The sequence below is a fragment of the Perognathus longimembris genome, chromosome 8 (genome assembly GCF_023159225.1).
Source record: "Perognathus longimembris pacificus isolate PPM17 chromosome 8, ASM2315922v1, whole genome shotgun sequence".
Lineage (NCBI taxonomy): Eukaryota > Metazoa > Chordata > Mammalia > Rodentia > Heteromyidae > Perognathus > Perognathus longimembris.
This window is the reverse complement of record NC_063168.1, coordinates 19,155,472-19,176,650: the sequence shown is the minus strand read 5'-3', so window position 1 is coordinate 19,176,650 and position 21,179 is coordinate 19,155,472. Positions and strand designations below refer to the sequence as shown.

The window sequence follows — 21,179 nt, the reverse complement described above, 5'->3', positions numbered from 1 at the left end:
CCAGTGAAGCTCTCCCAATCGTTGGGTTGATTTTTTGGAAGTACCCCATGGTTTGAACAGAGGGCCTTATGCTCACTAAGCAGTTATTCCTAATTCTTAAAACTTCTTACTGAGCCAGGCAGGTGTGGCTCCTACCTGTAAACCTAGCCACTCAGGAGGCTGAGATCTGAGGATTACAGTTTTAAACCAGCCTTGACAGGCAAGTCCAGGAGACTTATTTCTAATTAACTAGAGAGATGTGGTTCAATTGGTATAACACTAGCCTTGAGGAAAAATGCTAAGGGGGATGGGGAAGAAAAGCTTCTTACTGATTGGATTTGTCCTATCAAGGAAACTTATTTTTAATATAGGAAAAGAATTGTATTCAATATATTTCACATTTTTATTTGTAAGTGAAATAGAACAGTTTCGAAAAATATATAGTATTAATAATTTTATAGTTTAATTTAGTAAAGTATTATGTAAGACTAGAATGTCTTAAATAGGAATATGCTATTGCATATACATACTTAGTTTATCCTCCATATTTCATACAGACCTCTTAATCTCAGAAGTATTATAAAGATTATACAAGATTAGTTGGGAGCTGGTGGCTCACACCTGCTACTCAGGAGACTGATCTGGAGAATCATGGTTAGAGCACTGTCTGACCAGAAAGTCTACTAAGACTCTATCTCCAAAATAACCAGTAAAAAATAAAAAAAGGTTTATGGACAATATCGAACAGTAAATCGGAGTAATCTTTTAAATATTACCCTTTTATTTACATATATGATTTGCAAATAATTTCCCCAATCCGTGGGTTGTCTCTTCTTTATATAAAGGACTCTTTAGCTATGCAGAAGCCTTTTAGTTTCTCATAATCCCATTTGTTTATTGCCATTTGTCTCTATACTTTCAGTCTTATCCAAGAAATCGTTATTCATACCAGTGTCATGCAGTTTAAATCCAGTAAGATTGTTGTCTTCTAGCATCTTCTCAATTTAAGAATCTAGTTTTCATCTATTTTGAGCTGATTTTTGAATATAGTATGAAACAAAGATCATATTTCATTCTTCATGTGGATATCCAGCATTCCCATTACCTTTTATTAAAGAGACTGAGCTTTCCCCATTCTGTGTTATTTGTGACTTGTCAAAAATTAGTTAGCTGAATCTGGGGTATAGTTAACTATTGGAGTGCTTCCTTAAAGAGCACAAGGCCCTGGGTTTGGTCCTCAGCACTGCAAATAAAAAAAAAAAATAGTCAAGCTGGGCTGAGTTTCTCATGCCTGTAATCCTAGCTATGTAGGAGGCTGAGATGTGAGGATCGCAGTTGAAAGCTAGCCTCAGAAAGAAAGTCTGGGAGACTGATATCTCCAGTTAGCCCCCCAAAAAAGTTGAAAGTAGGGGAGGGGAGGGAAATGAGAGAGCAGGTAACAAGTAGAATAAGATATGTACTCACTGCCTTTCATATGAATCTGTAACCCCTCTGTATCACACTTTGACAATAAAGAACCAAAAAAAAAATTTTTTTTTTAAATAAAAGATATTCCTTTCCAAAAAAAAGTTGAAAGTAGAGCTGTGGCTCAAATGCCAGAATGCCAACCTTAAGCAAAAAAGCTTAGGTATGGTGCCTAGGCCCTGAGTTCAAGCTCCATGACCAACAAAATAATAATTATTATGTATATTATCATATAATTATTTTGTATTATATGTTATAACAGATTATATATTATATATTTTCTATATAATAGAGTATAATATATGCTATATAATATACTATATATATATACTATATAGTATATGTAATATATGTATGTATATGTAAGATGTATAAGTATATGTAATATTACATATGTATATGTAATATTACATATACTTTATATGTAGTATATTATATATTATATATACTATAATATATAACATAATATATATCATATATTATAAAATAATATAATTGTAATTATATAGCTTACAATATATTATATAATATATTGTTGTAATTATATAATCCTATATTATATAATAGAATTCTATAATGTTATATAATAGAATAATATATTATTACATAATAATTCTATATCATGTGTTATAGAATTATATAATTAGAATAATATGTAAGTATTATATGAGTGGTATATATGTAATGTATATTATATTTTAATGTTATATAATATATTACATATATTATTATTTTATATATGATATATACAATTAACAATAATATATAATAATGTAGAATTATTCTATATTATGTCCCATATTATTTTATATAATAATATAATTATATATCATATATGTTGTATTATAACTATAAAATAATTATATTCTGTATAATATATTATATAATATATAATATTATAATCATCTATGTTTTGTATTGTACAGATTGTTCACCATCTTGTTAAATTTTCCCTCCTCTTGAGCTTTTTGTAAGTTTGAGAAGGATTGGTATTAGTTCTCCTTGAAATGTGTTTTTTATTTTATAGTTAGTTGTGAAGTTTCTTTCATGAGAAAATTTGTATTGCATAATCAGTCTTATTGTTATTGCTATTTCTATTTCTATCTAATTCTGTAGTGATATAATATATGTTTCTAGGGGTTCATCCATTTCTTCTAGAATATCCACTTAGTTGGGATACCTCTGTTCATTGTGGTGTCATGACTTTTTGCAATTCTATAGCATGTATTATATCTTCTTTTTCATTTCTGATTTTAGTTGAATCTTCTTAGTATTGCTAAAAGGCTTGTTCATCTTATCTTTTCAAAATAACCTACTTTTAGTTTTACTTATCTTTTTATTGTTCTCTTCATAATCTCTACTTTATTTATTGCTCTTGTTACTTCCTTCTCTGTATGAAGTTTAGGGCTGGGAATATGGCCTAGTGGCAAGAGTGCTTGCCTCACATACATGAAGCCCTGAGTTCGATTCCCCAGCACCACATATATAGAAAACGGCCAGAAGTGGTGCTGTTGCTCAAGTGGCAGAGTACTAGCCTTGAGCAAAAAGAAGCCAGGGACAGTGCTCAGGCCCTGAGTCTAAGCCCAGGAAAAAAAGGGAGTTTAGACTTACTTTGTTCTTAGTTTCTAGTTCCTTAAAGTATGTTAGGTTGTTTGAGATCTTTCTTCATCTTTTTAGGTAGGTGTTTATTATTATAGGTAGTCTTCCGCGAACTGGTTTGTCATTAATTCCTGTTTTCATTATGTGATTTCAGTCTTCTCAAATTTATTACAGTTTGTTTCATGGTGTAACATATAATCAAACCTTGTCAATTAGAGTCAATCTATTTTTTTTTATCATTTGTATGTTTGTTTGTGCCAATCTTGGGGCTTGAACTTGGGGCCTGGGAGCTATCTCTTAGTTTTTTTTGTTCAAGGTTAGTACTCTACCACTTGAACCACATCTCCACTTACAGCTTTTTGGTAGTTAATTACAGATAAAGTTTCTTGGACTGTCCTACTCCAGCTGGTTTTGAACTGAGACCCTGAGAGCTCAGCCTCCGTAGTAGCTAGGATTACAGGCATGAACCACCAGCACCCTGCTGGACATACATTTTCCTACCATTTCCTGAAGTAGATTTATTGAAAGAATATATGAATTTTACTTATTGTTAAAATAATCCTAGCTACTTAAAAGGTTATTATCCAGAACATAACCACGATGAAGTCAGCCAAAGCAGGAAAATCCAAGGGACACCACTTCTAATTTAACTAGCATAAAACAGGGCTGAAAGTGTGGTTCGAGTGGTAAAGCACCAGCTGAGCAAGTATGAGGCCCTGAGTTGAAACCACAGTACCAGAAGAAACAAATATGGGAGAGGGAGGTTCAGTAAACGTTTTCTATAAAGGGCCAGATAGCAAGTATTGTGTAAATTTGTAGGCCAAGAGACAAAACTGAGATTAGTCTGTAGGTACTTAAATGATAAGAAAACCGATATTTGTAAACCTTTATTGATTAAATTAAAAATATGGTAATATTGAGTACAACATTGTACTTGATTTGTAATCCAGGTCTACAAATGTGAAGAACAGAGTTCTTTTGGAAGTGAAATGTTGATGTTCTCTGTCATCCAAATCTGTTGCAAATGTTCATTTGTTAATGCTGATCTACAATGAGATTTTCCATATTTCACCTTTGCAAATGTCTTTCCACATACATAGGTACTGCCAAATACTGGTATCAATCCGCGAACACATGATTTAGTTGAGCATATTCACAGATTGGTAGGCATTTTTAGAATTCTATTAGCTAAAAGGCTAGAATGCCTTTTAGCATGTCATTACATTGCAAATCACTTCCAATTAAAGTTCCTCAATTGCACAGCTAAGTGGATTTTGGAATATGGAAATTTTCTTTATACATGCATAGAGGTCTGAAAAACACTGCTGTTATTTGAAATTAGAATATATTGCTACAAATTTGTGTAGGAATGAAGATATCACTTGAAAAAAAACTTTTGACAGTGCAGGCCTGACATTACTTGCAATTCAACAATGTTCTCATTGAAATGACTTTATCACAGAATGTTTCACATATAAGCACTGTTTTGCCTTGTAATTTTAGCTTGAAACATTTTCAAGTCTGCAGCAAAATCCAATTCCAGAGCCAAAGTTCAATAACAGTGGTGAAGAACAGTTTTTCTAACCATTCAAAAATGTAAAAGCCATTCTTAAAAACTATACGCATACAAGCTTCATTTGGTCCATTGGTCATAGTTTGCTGACTTCCTGTTCTGTAGTCTTGTGGGGTTTTTTGCTTTTGTTTTTCTTTCCTTTTCTCTCTTTCTCTTTGAAATACAGGGTCTCATTACAGAGCCTCCTCTGGACTTTATCTGGTGATTCTCTGCCTCATCATCTCAGGTTAGGATACAGTTAAGTATTAGTATGTCTGGCCCTATAAACTATTAACTGATTATGTTCTCAGGAAATATAAGTGACTGTATTTCCAAAACTTTGCAAACAAGTATTATTACCTTCCAAAAAACCATTATAATGTTAACTACCCTGATTTCATTTCAAAATGTATACCTCTATACATGTATTTAATTTCAGTGAACTATTCCATAACTGTACAGTTAAAAAATCAGAAATGTTTTTCAATTTTCCTGATTTGAAAAATAAGGCTAAATATCTTTTCATTGTTATAGGCCATTTACATTTTACTTCCTAATTGTAAACTGGCTGTTCATATTATTTTTCCATTTTTATGAAATTTTCATTCCAACAATCAAAGGATTGTCTCATACCTACAAGAGTACTGATTCCTTTTTAGTGGTTTTACCTACTTGTTCAATATTATTTTCCACTGCTTTCTTCTACACTTCCAATGCCTCTTTCCCTTCTGCCTGACAGAGCAGAGTTTTCTCAAGCTTCTCTGAATATATACATTCATTCTGTTACCTTTTCTTCATTTTCCCTCCCAGTGTAACCACACATCCTTTAAGGTTCAAATTAAGGACCAGCTCCTCTTTAGTCCCAGTCTGTGCCCATGTCTGCCCTAATAGAGATATACTTTTTTTTTTTAAGAATCAACTATCTGTTTATAGTGGTCTGTCTCTTTACTAGGCTACATTGGTGATGTGCAGAGGGATTACAATTACATGAGGCAGGTAATGAGTACATTTCCTTTCATACAGTGTCTTCTGTTCCCTCACTCTTTCCCAGTCCCTCCCTCCCTTCTCCACCCATGAGTTGTATAGTTCACTTTTCAATCAGTGTTCAATGGGGCTCATAGCTTCTTGATTCTAGTACTGTAATTGATTTTATTTCAGATCCATTTCCAGTACTTGTTGGCACTAACTATTAGTTTACTGTACGAATTAAAAAGTAGTATAGTATTAACAAATATGTCCCAAGGACATATTCTGTGTAATTAATATTCACTGCATAGTGCTTAGCAATATAAATTTTGAATACTCACCCTCAGATCTAATGCAGTTGCATGTGCTTGTAGAATCAGCTTCTTGAGAGGCTGAGGGATACTGTGTATTTTTCTCTTCTAGCATAAAATAGCTAATCCAGATAATTATGTCTAGTCACAGCTGTGGTCTGTAAGAAAAATGTTTTAGTGGGAAAGAATATTGAGATTTAAAATACAAAAAAATTCATTTGCAGTGTCTGTTTTGTAATCTGAACAGTTAAATTTGTTTTTTCAGAATCTCATTTGCAACTTGACCAAGAATCATTTTGAATTAATCTTTTATTTTTCTTTATTTCCAAAGGATCTCCATTACCTCGCCCTAGATAAGGGTGAATTGGCACTAGCTGAAGTGGCAAGAAAAAGAGCCAGTGACATTGATGCAGAATCAATAACCTCTGGAGTCGGTAAGAATTAATGCTGGTTTTTAAAAAGTGCTTTTTGTTTTAATCAATACTTAGCATCATTCCTGTGTATGTTTGTAGGGCATGGTTGGCTAATTTGGATTACTTTCTTTGTAAATTCTGTCTTTTTAAAAAAGATTAAGCCTTGAGAAAGAATCCAGGATTGATCAACCAGTTGATATGTGACAATTGATAAATATTGATTGCTCTAGTTGCTGTTTAGCAAAAGGACAATGCTATTTTTATAATTTGGGGAAAGAGTTCATTTTTATCATTTGGTCTATCATGAACTAGCTTAGAAATATATATAACCACTTATTCACAGACATGTCACATACCTAAAGAGAATTCTCTCTGTGTCAAAGTATTTCATGGGATTTCAAGTTTCAGGAGTGATTTGGTTTTACTCAGAAGCTGTCAGAGGTCACTTTACAAAGTAGTAGTCTGAAGAAAACAAAGAAGCCTAGATAGAAACTAAAGATCCAGTTAAACACTACAATATAGAAAGTTAAAAGATCTTAAAATACATTGTAATATCAACATGTCATTTTTTTCTAAATTCAGTTTACCTGATGTCACTAAATCTGACAGTATGGATAGTTGTATATCAGAATTCCTACTTCTTCTATTCCTTGACCTTTTTAGTACTAGATTCCTCTTAAGTTCCCTCAATTTAAATCACTATTCTTGCAAACTTTTCCCAAGGAGAAAATGATTAAATTTTAGCTGTCAAAGTCTTCTTTGGAGCTGGGCATTGGTTGTTCATACTCTTAATTCTACTTACTCAGAAGGCTAAGAAGATCTCTGTGAAAAAGTCAGCCAGAACAGATAAATGTGAAATTTTTATCTCCAATTAGCTAGCATAAAGACAGAAGTGGAAATGTGGCTCAAATGGTAGAGTGCCAGTTTTGACTAGATAAAGCCAAGTGAGAGTATGAGGCCCTGAGTTCAAGCCCTGGTACGAAGGAGCGTGTGTGTGTGTGTGTGCATGCACACACACACAGACACACACACTAAAAGACCTAGTAAAGGTAAAAGGCTAAATTATTTGAGATACCCACAGTACTTAAGTAGTTTGATTTACATGGGAGAATCTGTACAAGTATTACATATAGTTGCCGTCAACACACTTAAAAGCAAGAGTTGTCAAAGGAAAAACTCTACCATGATATACTGAGTAACTATATTAATTGAAATTTTTAGTGAAATATGACATATACTCGGAATCGTGCATATATCATAAGTATGACTCAGTGAATTTCTACAGTGTACACATCTTTGTTTACCAGCACCCAGAACAAGTAACAAACATTATTAAGACAACCACAAGTCCTCCTGTATATTTTTTTCAGATAATAAACCACATGCCTTTTTTCATCTTAAAATAATAGATAGAATCACACATACATTATTTTATATTTGGCTCCTTTTACTCAGTGCTGGAAGTGCGAGAATCTTCTAAACTATTACAGGTAGTTTTAATTCTTTTTCTCTTCCTTCCCTGAAGATCAATCCTCGTTCCCCTGCGTGCTACACGAAGCTTTACCAACAGCCTCCAGTTGAATTTTTTTTTCATTATCAGTGTACAACAGTGTTCCAATTATGAATACAATTTTATTCATTCTACTTTAATGGATGTTGGATAATTCATTTTTAAATATAACTTGTAAGGTTAATTATATATCGTTATATACCCTTAGTACAAATATACACAATTAGTTTGTTTAGCTTTTTGATTATTTCATTTCTTCTCCTAGCAGCCCTGTCTTATGTTTGGTATAGTATTCAGGTACATTGAATAAATTATACCAAGGACATAACATTTATGTAAGTGCACATTTAAGCACATAACATGCTTGAACATTTTACAGTTTAGTAAAGGAAAGACTTGTAATCAGTTTTGACATGGCATGACATATCCACATGGTCAGTACCTATAAGCATTAAGTTCAATAAGTGTGATAGCAGCAATGAAGTACTTAAAATATTCTGATACTCCTTTGCTTGCTTTTCAGTACTATATGAAAATTTTCTTGCATATTAGAAGAGTAGAGAGACTTAAGATGAAAGAAATAGATGAGATTATGCTTAGTACCTATGTTATAATTATTGTGGGACTAAGTTATTAGTTCATTCATATTTTGAACAGAGCCTGGCAAAGATAAAGGCATAGTAATGGTTAACTATTAATAGTACTTTAAAACTCAAAATATAATCTATATTTGTAGTAATACACATTTTATGTAAGATGGAACATCTATAAAGTACAGAATTTATTGTTTGTTCTTTATTATATTTCTTCCTGTTTAAATTTTAACATTCTTTATTAAATTTGAAATTTAAAAATTCATTTGTCAGGAGAGAAGTAGGAATGAACATCGAATGAGATATTTCTTTACAGAAGTTTGTACCATTATAATTGTCTAATTTTAGTGTAAGCCTGAGAAGTCTGACACAATATGAACTATGAAGTAAAAACTGTCCTCTTGCACTTTTATCCTTGGCTCAGGCTAAATGAGTTTTATTGGTGTATCATTGGTACTGTAATGCCAGTGAGATATTACATGTGGAACAGTCTAGGCTGAGATAAAACAAAAGACCACAAAACACAAGTTAACAAAGAAATGTTACTCTTTTTTGCATGTGTCCTGGTCCTGGGACTTGAACTCAGGTCCCGGTGCTGTCCCTGAGCATTTTTGCTCCAAGCTACTTGAGCCACAGCTCCTTAAAAGGTAGTTAATAGGAAATAAGAGTTTGATCATAGCCACCATTGCCTGGCTGTTACTCCCTTCTTAATTCTGAGACGCAATCAGGAATGGTAAAGCATAGAAGTAATTTTGAGATTACCAGGATCCTCCTATATGTTGCTTTCTCATGTAGGGTAGAGCCTTTATCTGCATCATTAAAGATAAGCATCTTAGCCTACAGGAAAAAAGAAGAGGGAAGGCTCCTTTCTTGTCCAGGTGCAAACCTGTTGTTAGCCATCACTTCTGCTTATATCCCATTGGGCAGAACCTGGTCATAAGACTGTACTACATTACTGTAAGAAAGTTGGAGGTGAGAATATGTAAAGTGGACTGAACAAATGTTGTTACTATAAAATCAAAAAACATTTGGGAGGATAGCTAGCAGTTCAAAGAAATGAAACATAGAAAAAATTCTATATAATCCACACATGCAGAGAAATGAAAATATAAAAGACATCCCAGCTGCATTTAATGTAACTGACTATACATTTGCATATTATGAGATTCTTCCAAATGCATTATATTTCCAAATTCATTTATTATATATGATCTTTCAGATATTCTGCTATAAAAATCTGTAGCATTATAAGTTGCCATCTCCTTTTAAAATACATTTTTAAATTCTTCTTTAAAAGCCTATTCATGCTTAATGGAAAACTTGAGACACTACAATTTAAAGGCTGTAGTATAAAAATAAGATCATCTCTTTTCAACCAGAGAATACCAATAAAATTAGTTAATTTACTTACTTCCATTCATATACTTAATCAAATCGGATGCCTTATTTATCTTGAATTTTGTTATTCAGTGATAGGCTATCAGCAAAGTCCCATGCCATTTAAAAAAAAATTTATTCAAGCCAGGCTCTATGGCTCACCCCTGAAACCCTAGCTATACAGGATGCTGAGACCTGAGGATCGAATTTTGAAACTAACACCTACAGAATAGTCTGTGAGACTCTTTATCTGTAATTAATGAAAAAACTTGGAAGTAAAGTATGATTCAAGTGGTAGAGCACTAGCCTTGAGCACAAAAGCTAAGAGCAGAAGATCCTGATTTCAATACCAACAAAAAAAAATCATTCAAAAACTTGAGTTTTAGTAAGTTTTCTTGCTGTCTTTTTTGCTTTACTAAACCATAGTCCTATTTAAAGGTACATAGAAATTATATCCAATAGATGATACATGGATAAAGATAGACATTTGTTCTCAAAGTATATTCTAAAATAAAACTTCAAAGAAGTTTTAAATTCTAACAATTTAAGCATGACTGTTTAATTTCTATACTGTGCTTGACACTTTATGATCTATTACACTTTTGTCTTGGGAGGAACATTCACATCAACTTGGCTCTCCCTCACCTATCGTTATTATAACATGATGTCAGTTTTTATCCAAACCTTCTTACTGCTAGATATCTTTGCCTAAAGACATAATTTTAAACCTAACCTTCTATAACCATTTGAACCTCAAAGATTACTAACCACTTTGGATACAGAGGTCTGAACAGACCTTGTTACTTGTATTACTGAATGAGTTATACAGTTTCCATGAAATTCCTAAGAACTCAGTGATCATAAAACCTTTATCTTGTGGTGAATAATGTTGTCAATTAGCACACATATATTAAATAATACCAATGCTTACTTACCATTAAAATTTATTTTCCTCTAAATTAGGCATTTGTTTTCCAGAGAAACTATGGACTAGATATGACTGAATAGAATTCAAACGAAGACATCAAATTCTAGCCAACATATAACTATGTGAAAATTTTTGTTCATATTTTGTTCTTTATTGGATGCTTATTTATTCACAATTTATCTTTAAGGGGCTTTACATTGTCATTAATTTACCTACTCCTTACTATTATACCATACCATTCCAGCTAGTGAATTCTGAGGCAAAAACAAACAAACAAAAAACCTTTCTGCTCAACAAGTCTTCAATATATTGGCCATACATATATACTACAAGGTACATAAATTTAATTGCTACTATCCTATACCTAAGTGATGAACAAGAAAAAAATGAAGGAAATTATATTAAGTAACCTTTCTGATTTCAAGTACTTTGAACTAATCAGAGAAAACTGGTACATATTTAACGTTTAGCACTTCTGTGTTGTCCACAAAAGAAGCAGTTTTGATCATGTAAGATAATTTTGAAATACAGTTAAATGGCTATCAGAATACTACCATTCACTTTTTCATTACAAAAGTACTTACCTGTATTAATTTAATATCTCAACAACACTAACTGTAAATAGCACAGATGATGTTAAGCCCACCTTTTAGATGGAACTCATTAAAGCTGTGGGACTTGCTCAAAATGAACATATCAATTAGTGCGAGAATTAGACTCATAGTCCAGATCTTGTTTACAGGTGAAGAAAAACATGAAATGCTGTGACACGTCAATCCTTTCTACCTCAAAGCCTTACCTTCTTTACTATGTTGAATCTAAAACTGGAATATTATTATAAGACAATAAAGGAATCACTTCATTAGAAAGAACAACTATATGTTTGCATATGTTACCTGTTTCATATGTACAATAACCATAAGGAATTAATTACTTTTTAAAAGAGTTAATTATTCATTTTCCCACTTACAAATGAGAACACAGTGACTTGGCATTAGAGGCAGAATATAAAATCATAGCCATCTAACTATAAACCACTGTATCACTTTGCTGTTCTGCTTCATTTCATATAGATTGTTTATTCCTGTTGTCCTTGCTTCCATAACATTGTTACTGTTTATTAGAGTTTGATTCTTAAAGTTTGGGCACAGCAAAAGATAGGAAGAAAGCTATCTCTGTTTTCTTTGTTTACCACTGCCAAAACTGAGTACGTACACCATGGGATAGAACTGTGCAGGACTGTTTCAAATAGTCTGATATTGTTATGTGGTTATGTGGATGGATTTTAGTGCTAAAGACCTGAACATTTTGCTATAGATCTTTTTCTTAATTATTTTTTACTTTTAAATGTAATTGTAAAGGTGATATACAGAGGGGTTACAGTTACATGCTTCAGGTAATGAGTACATTTCCTTTAGAACAGTTTCACCCCTTCCCTCATTCTTTCCCAGTTTTTCCCTCTCCCGATTTCCTTCCCCAGCAGAGTCGTAGAGTTCATTTCCAGCATAGTCTCTAGTGGGTTTCACTAATGAATTGGTTCACCCTTTGTCCCACTGTTTCTGTGCTTTCCCTTCCACTCCCCAAATCAGATAAAGTTACATACAAGACAAAGGTTGCAGAAATCATAAACAGCAACAAAAGGGAATTTTAAAAAAAAGGAAAAAGGCAAGAAGAAAAGAAAAAAAAAGACTTCAAGCAGTATAATAAAAAAAACTCTTATTTCCATTTCTTAGGGTTCATTTCCATAAGCATCATTTTATATGATCTTAAGCACATAGCTATTGAGCCTTGAAATCCTCTCCTGAGAATATCCTCCTTTGGTCTCACTGTGTGAATGCTTAGAGTGCTGTTTAATTAATCATGTCCGGGTGTAATTATTTGTCTTTTACTGTCCATTGACTTTACTTGTAGATTTATAGGCACATTCTAGTTACCACAAATGAGGGAAAACATGCAACCTGTTTCCTTGGGTCTGGCTTACTTTGCTTAGTATATTTTCTCCTAAGTCTTTCCATTTCCTAATAGTGTCCATTTCCTAATAGTGCAATTCATTCTTTTTTATAGAATTCCAATGTGTACATACTACATTTTCTTGATCTCATCCACTGAGGGGCATCTGTGTTGATTCCATATCTTGGCTACAGTAAACAATGCTGCAATGAACATAGTCATGCTGGTGGTTTTAGTGTAGCCTGGTTTGTGGCCACTTGGATAGATGCCCATTAGTGGGATTGCTGGCTCATAGGGAAGTTCTGTGTTTAGTCTTTTGAGGAACCTCCACACTGCTTTCCAGAGTGGCTGAACAAGTTTACGTTCCCACCAACAGTGTAGTAGCTTTCCTTTTAGCCACATCCCTGCCAGCATCTGTTATTGTTAGTTTTCTTGATGATGGCCATTCTAACTGGGGTAGGATGGAATCTCAATGTTGTTTTGATTTGCATTTCTTCCATGGCCAGAGATGTTTAACATCTCTTCATGTGCCTATTGGCCATTATTATTTCTTCTTCAGAGACATATCTCTTCAAGTCTCTCTTCTTTAGTCCATTTATTAAGTTATTGTTTCTTTGAGGATTTGTTTTGGGAGGTTTAATTTTTTGAGCTCTGAGTATATTTGGGATACGAGGCCCTTGATTTTCCTCCCAGTCTGTGGGCTTTCTATTTATCTTGTTATGTCCTTTGCCATGCAGAAACTCTTCAGCTTGATTCAATCCCACTTATCTAGTCTTTCTTTGATTTGTTGTAATTATGGATCTTTACTTAGGAAGTTTCCACCTGTGTAAAGGAGCCTTTGTGTTTTCCCTATTCCTTCCTGTAATATTCTCAGGGTATTTAGTCCTTTTTTTTTTGCTTTTTATTTATTTATTTTTCAAATTTTTATTATCAAACTGATGTACAGAGAGGTTACAGTTTCATACGTTAGGCATTGGATACATTTCTTGTACTGTTTGTTACCTTGTCCCTCATACCCCCCTCTCTCCTCCCCTTTTCCCTTTCCCCCCATGAGGTGTTCAGTTCATTTACACCAAACAGTTTTGCAAGTATTGCTTTTGTAGTTGTTTGTCCTTTTTTACCCTGTGTCTCTCAATTTTGGTATTCCCTTTCAATTTCCTACTTCTAATACCAGTATACACGGTTTCCAATATACTCAGATAAGATTACAGAGATAGTGTAGGTACAACCACAGGAAGGTGATACATCATCAATAATAGAAGCTACAGATACACATGGGACGTTGAAAGTAGTTACAACTGTGATATAACAATCGTTTCCATAACATGGAGTTCATTTCACTTAGCATCATCTTATGTGTTCATAAGGGTATAGCTATTGGGCTCTTGTGATCCTCTGCTGTGACTTGCCTAAACCTGTACTAATTATTCCCAATAAGAGAGACCATAGAGTCCATGTTTCTTTGGGTCTGGCTCACTTCACTTACTTACAATGAGGTCTGTGATCCATTTGGAGTTGATTCTGGTGCAGGGTGATATGTAAGGATCTAACTTTAGTTTTCCACATGTGAATGGCTATTTCTGCCAGCACCATTTGTTGAAGAAGTTGTCTTTCTTCCATTATGTTTTTTTGGTTCTCATCAAATATTAATTAGGTGGCTATAGGTCTGTGGGTACATTTCTGAGTCTTCTAATACATTGGTCCTGTTCTTGTGCCAGTACCAAGCTGTTTTTATTACTACCTCTTTGTAATAGAGTTTAAAGTTTGGTATTGATATTCCTCCAGCAGTATTCTTGCTAAGGATTGGGGTGGGGGGGGGGGGTTGTTTCTGTTTTGCTACTTAGGGTCTTCTATTATCCCAAATGAATTTTTGGATTGTTTCTTCTGTGTTGTTGAAGAATGTTGTTGGGATTTTGATGGTTTACTGCATTGAATTTGTAGATAGCTTTGGGTAGTATTGCTATTTTCACTATGTTAATCCTCCCAGTCCAGGTGTCTGGACAGTAGTTTTTCTACTTCCTTAAATCTGCTTTAATTTCCTTTTTCAGGTTATTTAAAGTTTTCATCATAGAGAATATGCACATTTCTGGTTAATTCCTAGGTATTTTTTTAGGCTATTACAAAAGGAGTTGTTTTCCTGATTATAGCCTTGCTCTTGTCATAGTTTTAGCATACAGAAAAGCTACTGATTTTTGTGGGTTAATTTTATACTCTGTTCCCTTGCCAGATCAGCTCAAGGAACTTGAGAGAGGAATCTATAGGGTTCTTCAAATACAAGATCATGTTGTGTACAAAGAGAGAGTTTTACTTCTTCTTTCCCTAGTTGGATCCCCTTTATGTTTGTCTCTTGAGTTATTGTTCTTTTGCTGTAGATCTTGACCTAAGAGGTTCCTTCACTTGTGAAAGGGGAAACTTAGACAATTCTGCTAGAACTAAAGAAAATATAATTCTTTCATCAATGGAAATTTTTACTTAAAACTCTATTTGTTATAAAATATAGTAGCAAAGTAAGCATTACTTAGTAAATTTGCTTATGGGGTTTTTGTTGTTATTGTTGTTTTGGTCGACATTTTTTTATTAAGTAGCTGCACAAACAGATTACAGTTCCCTAAGTCAAGTTATGAATACAATGCTTCTGTTTATCAGCGCCACCCTTTTCATTGTTATTCCTTATTTTACCTCTCACATAATGCTTGTTCATAACAAAGGATATGCTAAGTTCCCCATATTTCCTGAGTAAATTTTCTGTTGAATTTCTATTCATTTTCTTTCCCCCATAAGAAAGGTTTATTCTGGCTCATGGTCTCCGAGGCCTCAGTTCTTGCTCACTTCACCCTCTTTCTTTGGGCCTGTCGTGGCACCACACGTCATGACAGATCATGATAGAGATCTGTTCACCTTAGGACTCCTCACCTTTTGAGCTCTAGCCTGCCCTCCCTCTGGAAGCAAAGAGAGAGTGAAAAAGGCTGGGGTTCCAATCTGTAGTTTTTTTCCCACTTTTTTCTGGCTAATTTTCCCTTGTACTTGATAGCTACCATCTTCCATGCTAAGACTGCTTCTAAGAGGGAAACAGAAAAAGTTTGTATAACCATATTCTTTTTTTTAAATAAACAATTCTTTAATAAAATATAAATACAATGGAAGGAGTTGGGGCTGTTGCATAACCATATTCTAATATAAGAAAGAGGATAATATGGGAAGGAGAAATATGCTGTTTCTAGTAAAAATATATCTTCTTATCTAGAGTTAGATGTACTTATTTATATTTTTCTAAGCTAATAATCTAGATATCTGAAGTGCATTCATTTAAGCAGAAGAAATTGTTGGCAAATATTTTCATGTCAGGTGATATGCATCCTAAGTTTTTATAACCTTTTTTCTGTTTATTCAATGTAAATAATAGGATGTGACAGGGTGTGACATTTCATAAAGATGACTTAGGTCAAGAATTTCAAGAAATCTTCAAAACAATTTGATGTTCCAAACCACCATTTTTCTCATTCTGGAGGGTATATAGTGAGTTACTCTACTTTCCTTGATGAGTTATAAAGATGACTATATTTTTACATGTTAGTTGAAAATTTGGATAACTTTCTGCCCAATTGTGCTGCATTGGGTTCTATAATTTTTCTTTCTGAGAGTTTTCTACATATTCTCTACACAAAACTTAGTTGACTGTAAATATTTACTCCCCTGCTTAGGATACTGTTTTTGCTTTTTTTTTTTTTTTTTTTTTGTCAGTCCTGGGCCTTGGACTCAGGGCCTGAGCACTGTCCCTGGCTTCTTTTTTGCTCAAGGCTAGCACTCTGCCACTTGAGCCACAGCGCCACTTCTGCCCATTTTCTATATATGTGGTGCTGAGGAATCAAACCCAGAGCTTCATGTATTCGAGGCAAGCACTTTTGCCACTGGCCATATTCCGGCCCCAAAAAGGGTGTTTTTGTTTTGTTTTGTTTTTTTGGTTGTTTTTTTTTTTTTTTTTTTTTTTTTTTTGCCAGTCCTGGGCCTTGGACTCAGGGCTGAGCACTGTCCCTGGCTTCTTTTTGCTCAAGGCTAGCACTCTGCCACTTTGAGCCACAGCGCCACTTCTGGCCATTTTCTATATATGTGGTGCTGGGGAATCGAACCCATGACTTCCTGTATGCGAGTCAAGCACTATTGCCACTAGGCCATATTCCCAGCCCTGGTTGGGTTTTTTTTAACTGTATTTTTTTGTCTTTTCTTTTTTGGTACTGGGGATCGAACCCAGGATGTTGCACTTGCTAGGCTTTGGCACTGAGCTACATCCCAGCCCCTGTTTTTGCTTTTTAAACATTTTTTACTGAAAAAAAATGTTCTTACTCTGCATATATTCTCATTTACCTGTTTTAGACCTTGCTAATGAGGCAAGGTCTATCTCCTATACAGCAGTAGGAAATTCACATGTTGCTGAATGGAATGCATTGTGTAAACAATGACAGTTTCTTAGCAGACCACTTATACCCTTACTGTATGATCTAGCATCTGCATTCCTTGATATCTACCAAAAGGAATTTAAAATATATGCACACACAAAATTCTGCAGAGTGATGTACAGAAGTTTTCATAATTTCCAAAACAAAGTTGTCCTTCGACAGATGAGTGGATAAACTGATACATCTAGACAATTATTATTCAGTACTAAAAATAAATGATCTTTCCAGCCATGAAAAAACCTTAAATGCATATTACTGAGAGAAGCCAATCTCAAAGCTCTTGCTGTATGATGCCAGTTGTGTGACATTCTATTAAATGGTTGTGGTACTTTACTTGTCCTACTGATCTTTTGGTACTATCAGTATAGTCACCCTCGTTTTCTACCACCATTGACTTCAACACAGTCTCATCTTTTCCTCCACAGTTTATAGTCATCTTTATAGAAAGCACTGCTAAAAGACTTATTTATCTCAAAATGGTAACTTATTCTCCAGTTCACTATTCAAATGAAAGAAAAGATAAAAGGAATACTGCCTGAGCCTTGAAGTCCTCTAGAACCATAAGATATAGGCAATGCTACAGATTTATCTCACTAAAAACAAATACATTATAATAATGCACTAAATTCATTCACATGGAATTGCAAAATATAGAAATTTTGGCTTCCAGACTTGCTTTTCCTTTATACCATTAGATAATTTCACAAACCCTTACTAAGCAATATATAGGAGGACTTCAAAGAAACTGAAAACGATTTAGAGTAAAACTTTTAATATTCCCCAAAATAAACCACAGTCATCAGAAAACATTATCTTACTTGTAAGCAACAGAAAATATCCATACTATATATTTTAGCTAAAACCTTCCTCCTGCCATTTGGAATTGCATAGGTAGCCAACCACTTCAGAATCAGCCTAGGGTTAACTATTCAGTCAGATTTTGCATTATTCTTGTGTCCCTGTTTCTCTGGTTACCTTCTCACTCCTTTTTGCATACCTTCTAGTATGTGAAATCTCAACAGCCCTATGTCCAGCTTTAGAGTCTGCCATGATGGGAACCAGCTTTCTATAACTACAAAGTGCTGAAACATGAGCAATTTTATTGGCTGAGATGTGTCCACCATCCAAATATATGCCTTTAATAAAATTGGGTACTGAGTTACCCCATACAAGGTAGGACACACAATTACTACATTAAAAAGAAAAATTACTAAGATGACATCTGTAGGACAGCAAGGGAAAAGGATGGCATCAGTGTAGCCATTGGCTTTGCTGGGTTTTTTTGTTATTATAGATTAATATGCATTAGTATGCACAGATACACTACTTTTCATAAATATACAATAATATGCATAAGCAGAAAAGTCATATTTTAATGTCTTTCAGGTTACCATTTTCTAAGAAATACAGAAAGTGTTGGGGAAAAGGCAAAACAAGAAACTTAAAAGCCAAAATTTTAATAGTTTCATTAATTTATAATTCTTATTGTTTTAATACATCATATTAATTGCTTTAAGAAATTCAAGAGTGTTTTACTCTTTTGGATTAAATAAAAGTTTCTGCTTGAGGACTCCAACTTTAATCTGGGATTTTCAAACATTGATAGGGTTGCATAGCCTTTTAAAAGCCTTTGGGCACAAAACTGGTAAAATGTGGTTTTAGTTATTGGCATGCCTGTGCAACAAAGCATTTCACAGGTGTGATTGACAGGCCAGGAGTGTGTATAAGAGAAAACCTATGCTTATGTCTGCTTCAGTGACTTTATTAGCCACACCTTACTTGTAAATTGTAAACTGTCATTCAGAGTAGCATCATGATGTTTTAAACAAGTCAGGTTATAATACCCTACTTCTTTTGCCTTTATGCCTAGAGGTAAATTCAGAAAATGTTCCTATGTTTTGACTCATAAAAGCATGCATCTGCAAAAAAAAAAAAAGTGAGTAAAAGCCTAATGGTAAAGAGTAATGCAAAGAAGATTTATGACACTTTGCATACACATATATTGCATATTTAAACATAACAGCTAATTAAGCCTTCAGTATAGTTCAGCTCACATGTTTCAGCAGCTATTTCTGATTTAATGACAAAAAAGTCATTCTATTTTTGTAGCAGACTTTAAATCAGTATTTTAAAACATATTAACATGGTGTACTGAATTCAAAATGATATAATACCAAAACTTTACTGGAGACCTTAACTATTTTTATTAAAAATCATAGAGCAATCTGTTTTAAAGCAGGCTATAATTAATATATTAAATCCAGAAATATATATTCACATCAGACTTAACAAACAGCCATAAAATTCTAAACTAAAAAATGAAAAATACTGTAGACTAATTACTTAGTTTTAATGGTCTAAATATCTGCTGAGTATAACTAAGCCTTCTTTTAAAAAATGTTAAGCCTGTACTAATTATGATCCGTATCACTCTTAGTGATATGAACAAAGTAATTCAAACTGTACAGAAAATTATCATATATGCAATGGAAATCCTTCATAGTCTTTCCTTCTTTGACCAAAAACTTACGTGCAACAAAATAAGTTTTACTTTTCAAATTTCCACCAGGTAATAATTCACATGTTTAGCTTCTGATAAGTATTAAAGTTTATAATTCACGTAGCTGTGAATTACCATATTGAATTCTGGTTTGTGTTCAAAATGAGGTAAAATCAGTCTTAGCAATTTCTCAGTAACATAGCATGCAGTAGTTCCATTGCACATTCTTCACTTCTGAAGGGAATGTTCTGCTTATAGACACAACCTTAAGAAGCACTGAATAGTCTAGTATTTTCCTGTTAATTCATTTGTAAGACCTAACTGTTTTGGTTTTTTTTTTTGAGGAAGACTAAATCATAAAACCATGTCTTAGGAAACCTATTTATCTGACAGGTTAAAAAAATTAAAAAGAAAGGAAAACACCTGTAAGTTGAAGTTTACAGCCTGAACTAGTTTTGAAGTAACAAGAAAGAGAAAGCTAGTAGTTCAAATTTCAGTCACTTTTCATCTAAACCCATCAATGTGTGCACTGGTCCATTAATTATGTGGCCCAGCACAAAATGATATGTTAGTCTTCCTTTTTGCTCTTAAGATGACAGCCTTAAGATTTTAGTCAAAAGAAAGAAAGCTAATTCAAATACTTTACTTACTGGCCTCAAGAATTTACCTAAGTCACATATGAAAATGAAAGCACTAATGGAGGAACAAACCAATTGTTTACTTGGTCCTGTGGGAACAAAAATAAAATTGTGGGAAGATTATCTAAAACTTTGATCCTCATAGACCTCGCTATTGTAAGGGAATCAAATACTCTAAAGCACAAATGAACAAATTTTCTCTAAAGGACTAGATAGTAAATATTTTTGGCTTTGGGAGATACAGTTTTTGTCACATCTACTCATTTCTGTCCTTTAGTACAAAAGCATTTGTAGACAATATGTGAATGGAAAACCAGGGCTGAGTTCTATAAAATGTTTTTATAGACACACATATAATTTTCATATAATATTTATATTCCACAAAATACTTTTTTGTATTTTTATTGTTTATCTTTAGTAGTACACAGGAGTTGCCATTCAAACAAAGCAGTTTATGAATACAATACATCTTGATCAATATCACTCCTTCCATCCTTCTTCCTTCCCTTTCCTAACCCCACCCCTTCCTTCCATTTTCCTAATTTTCTAGGATATTCAGTGAATTTTATGGCTGTATTTTCCCTCCTCCCCATGAACTCACCCTCCCTTTCAAGTACCTGTTTCCTGATGTTTATTTTGTTGGATTGTGAGTTAGCCTTTCTAAAGAATTACACCTTTTGAGTTCTCTCCTGAATCTACCTTTGATGTTATGTAACAATTAATAATGCAAAATTCATTCCTAAATAACTCAGAGATTAGAAAGAAAAGGCAGCAGTCTGTGCTATTGTTTGGCAACCCTGTTCTTGTATACTACTTTGTTTCTTCTTTGAGGTATTATATCTATGGTTAAAAAAAAGTCATCAAGAAACTGATTTGCTAAAGTAAAGTGCTTAAAATAGTTGATAGTTCAAAAGGCATACAAATTCCCAGAACAAATCAGTAAGT

At 33.6% G+C, this 21,179-nt stretch overlaps 1 protein-coding gene across 2 annotated transcripts in view; it reads left to right on the top strand.

The window, feature by feature from the left end:
- Positions 1-21,179, top strand: part of LOC125356248 (WD repeat containing planar cell polarity effector) — a 184,790-nt gene that overhangs the window by 113,723 nt on the left and 49,888 nt on the right. For both annotated transcript variants that reach the window (XM_048352604.1, XM_048352603.1), the window contains exon 13: positions 6,203-6,305. In XM_048352604.1, the coding sequence (XP_048208561.1) occupies positions 6,203-6,305 (103 nt within the window). The remainder of the gene's footprint in view (positions 1-6,202; positions 6,306-21,179) is intronic.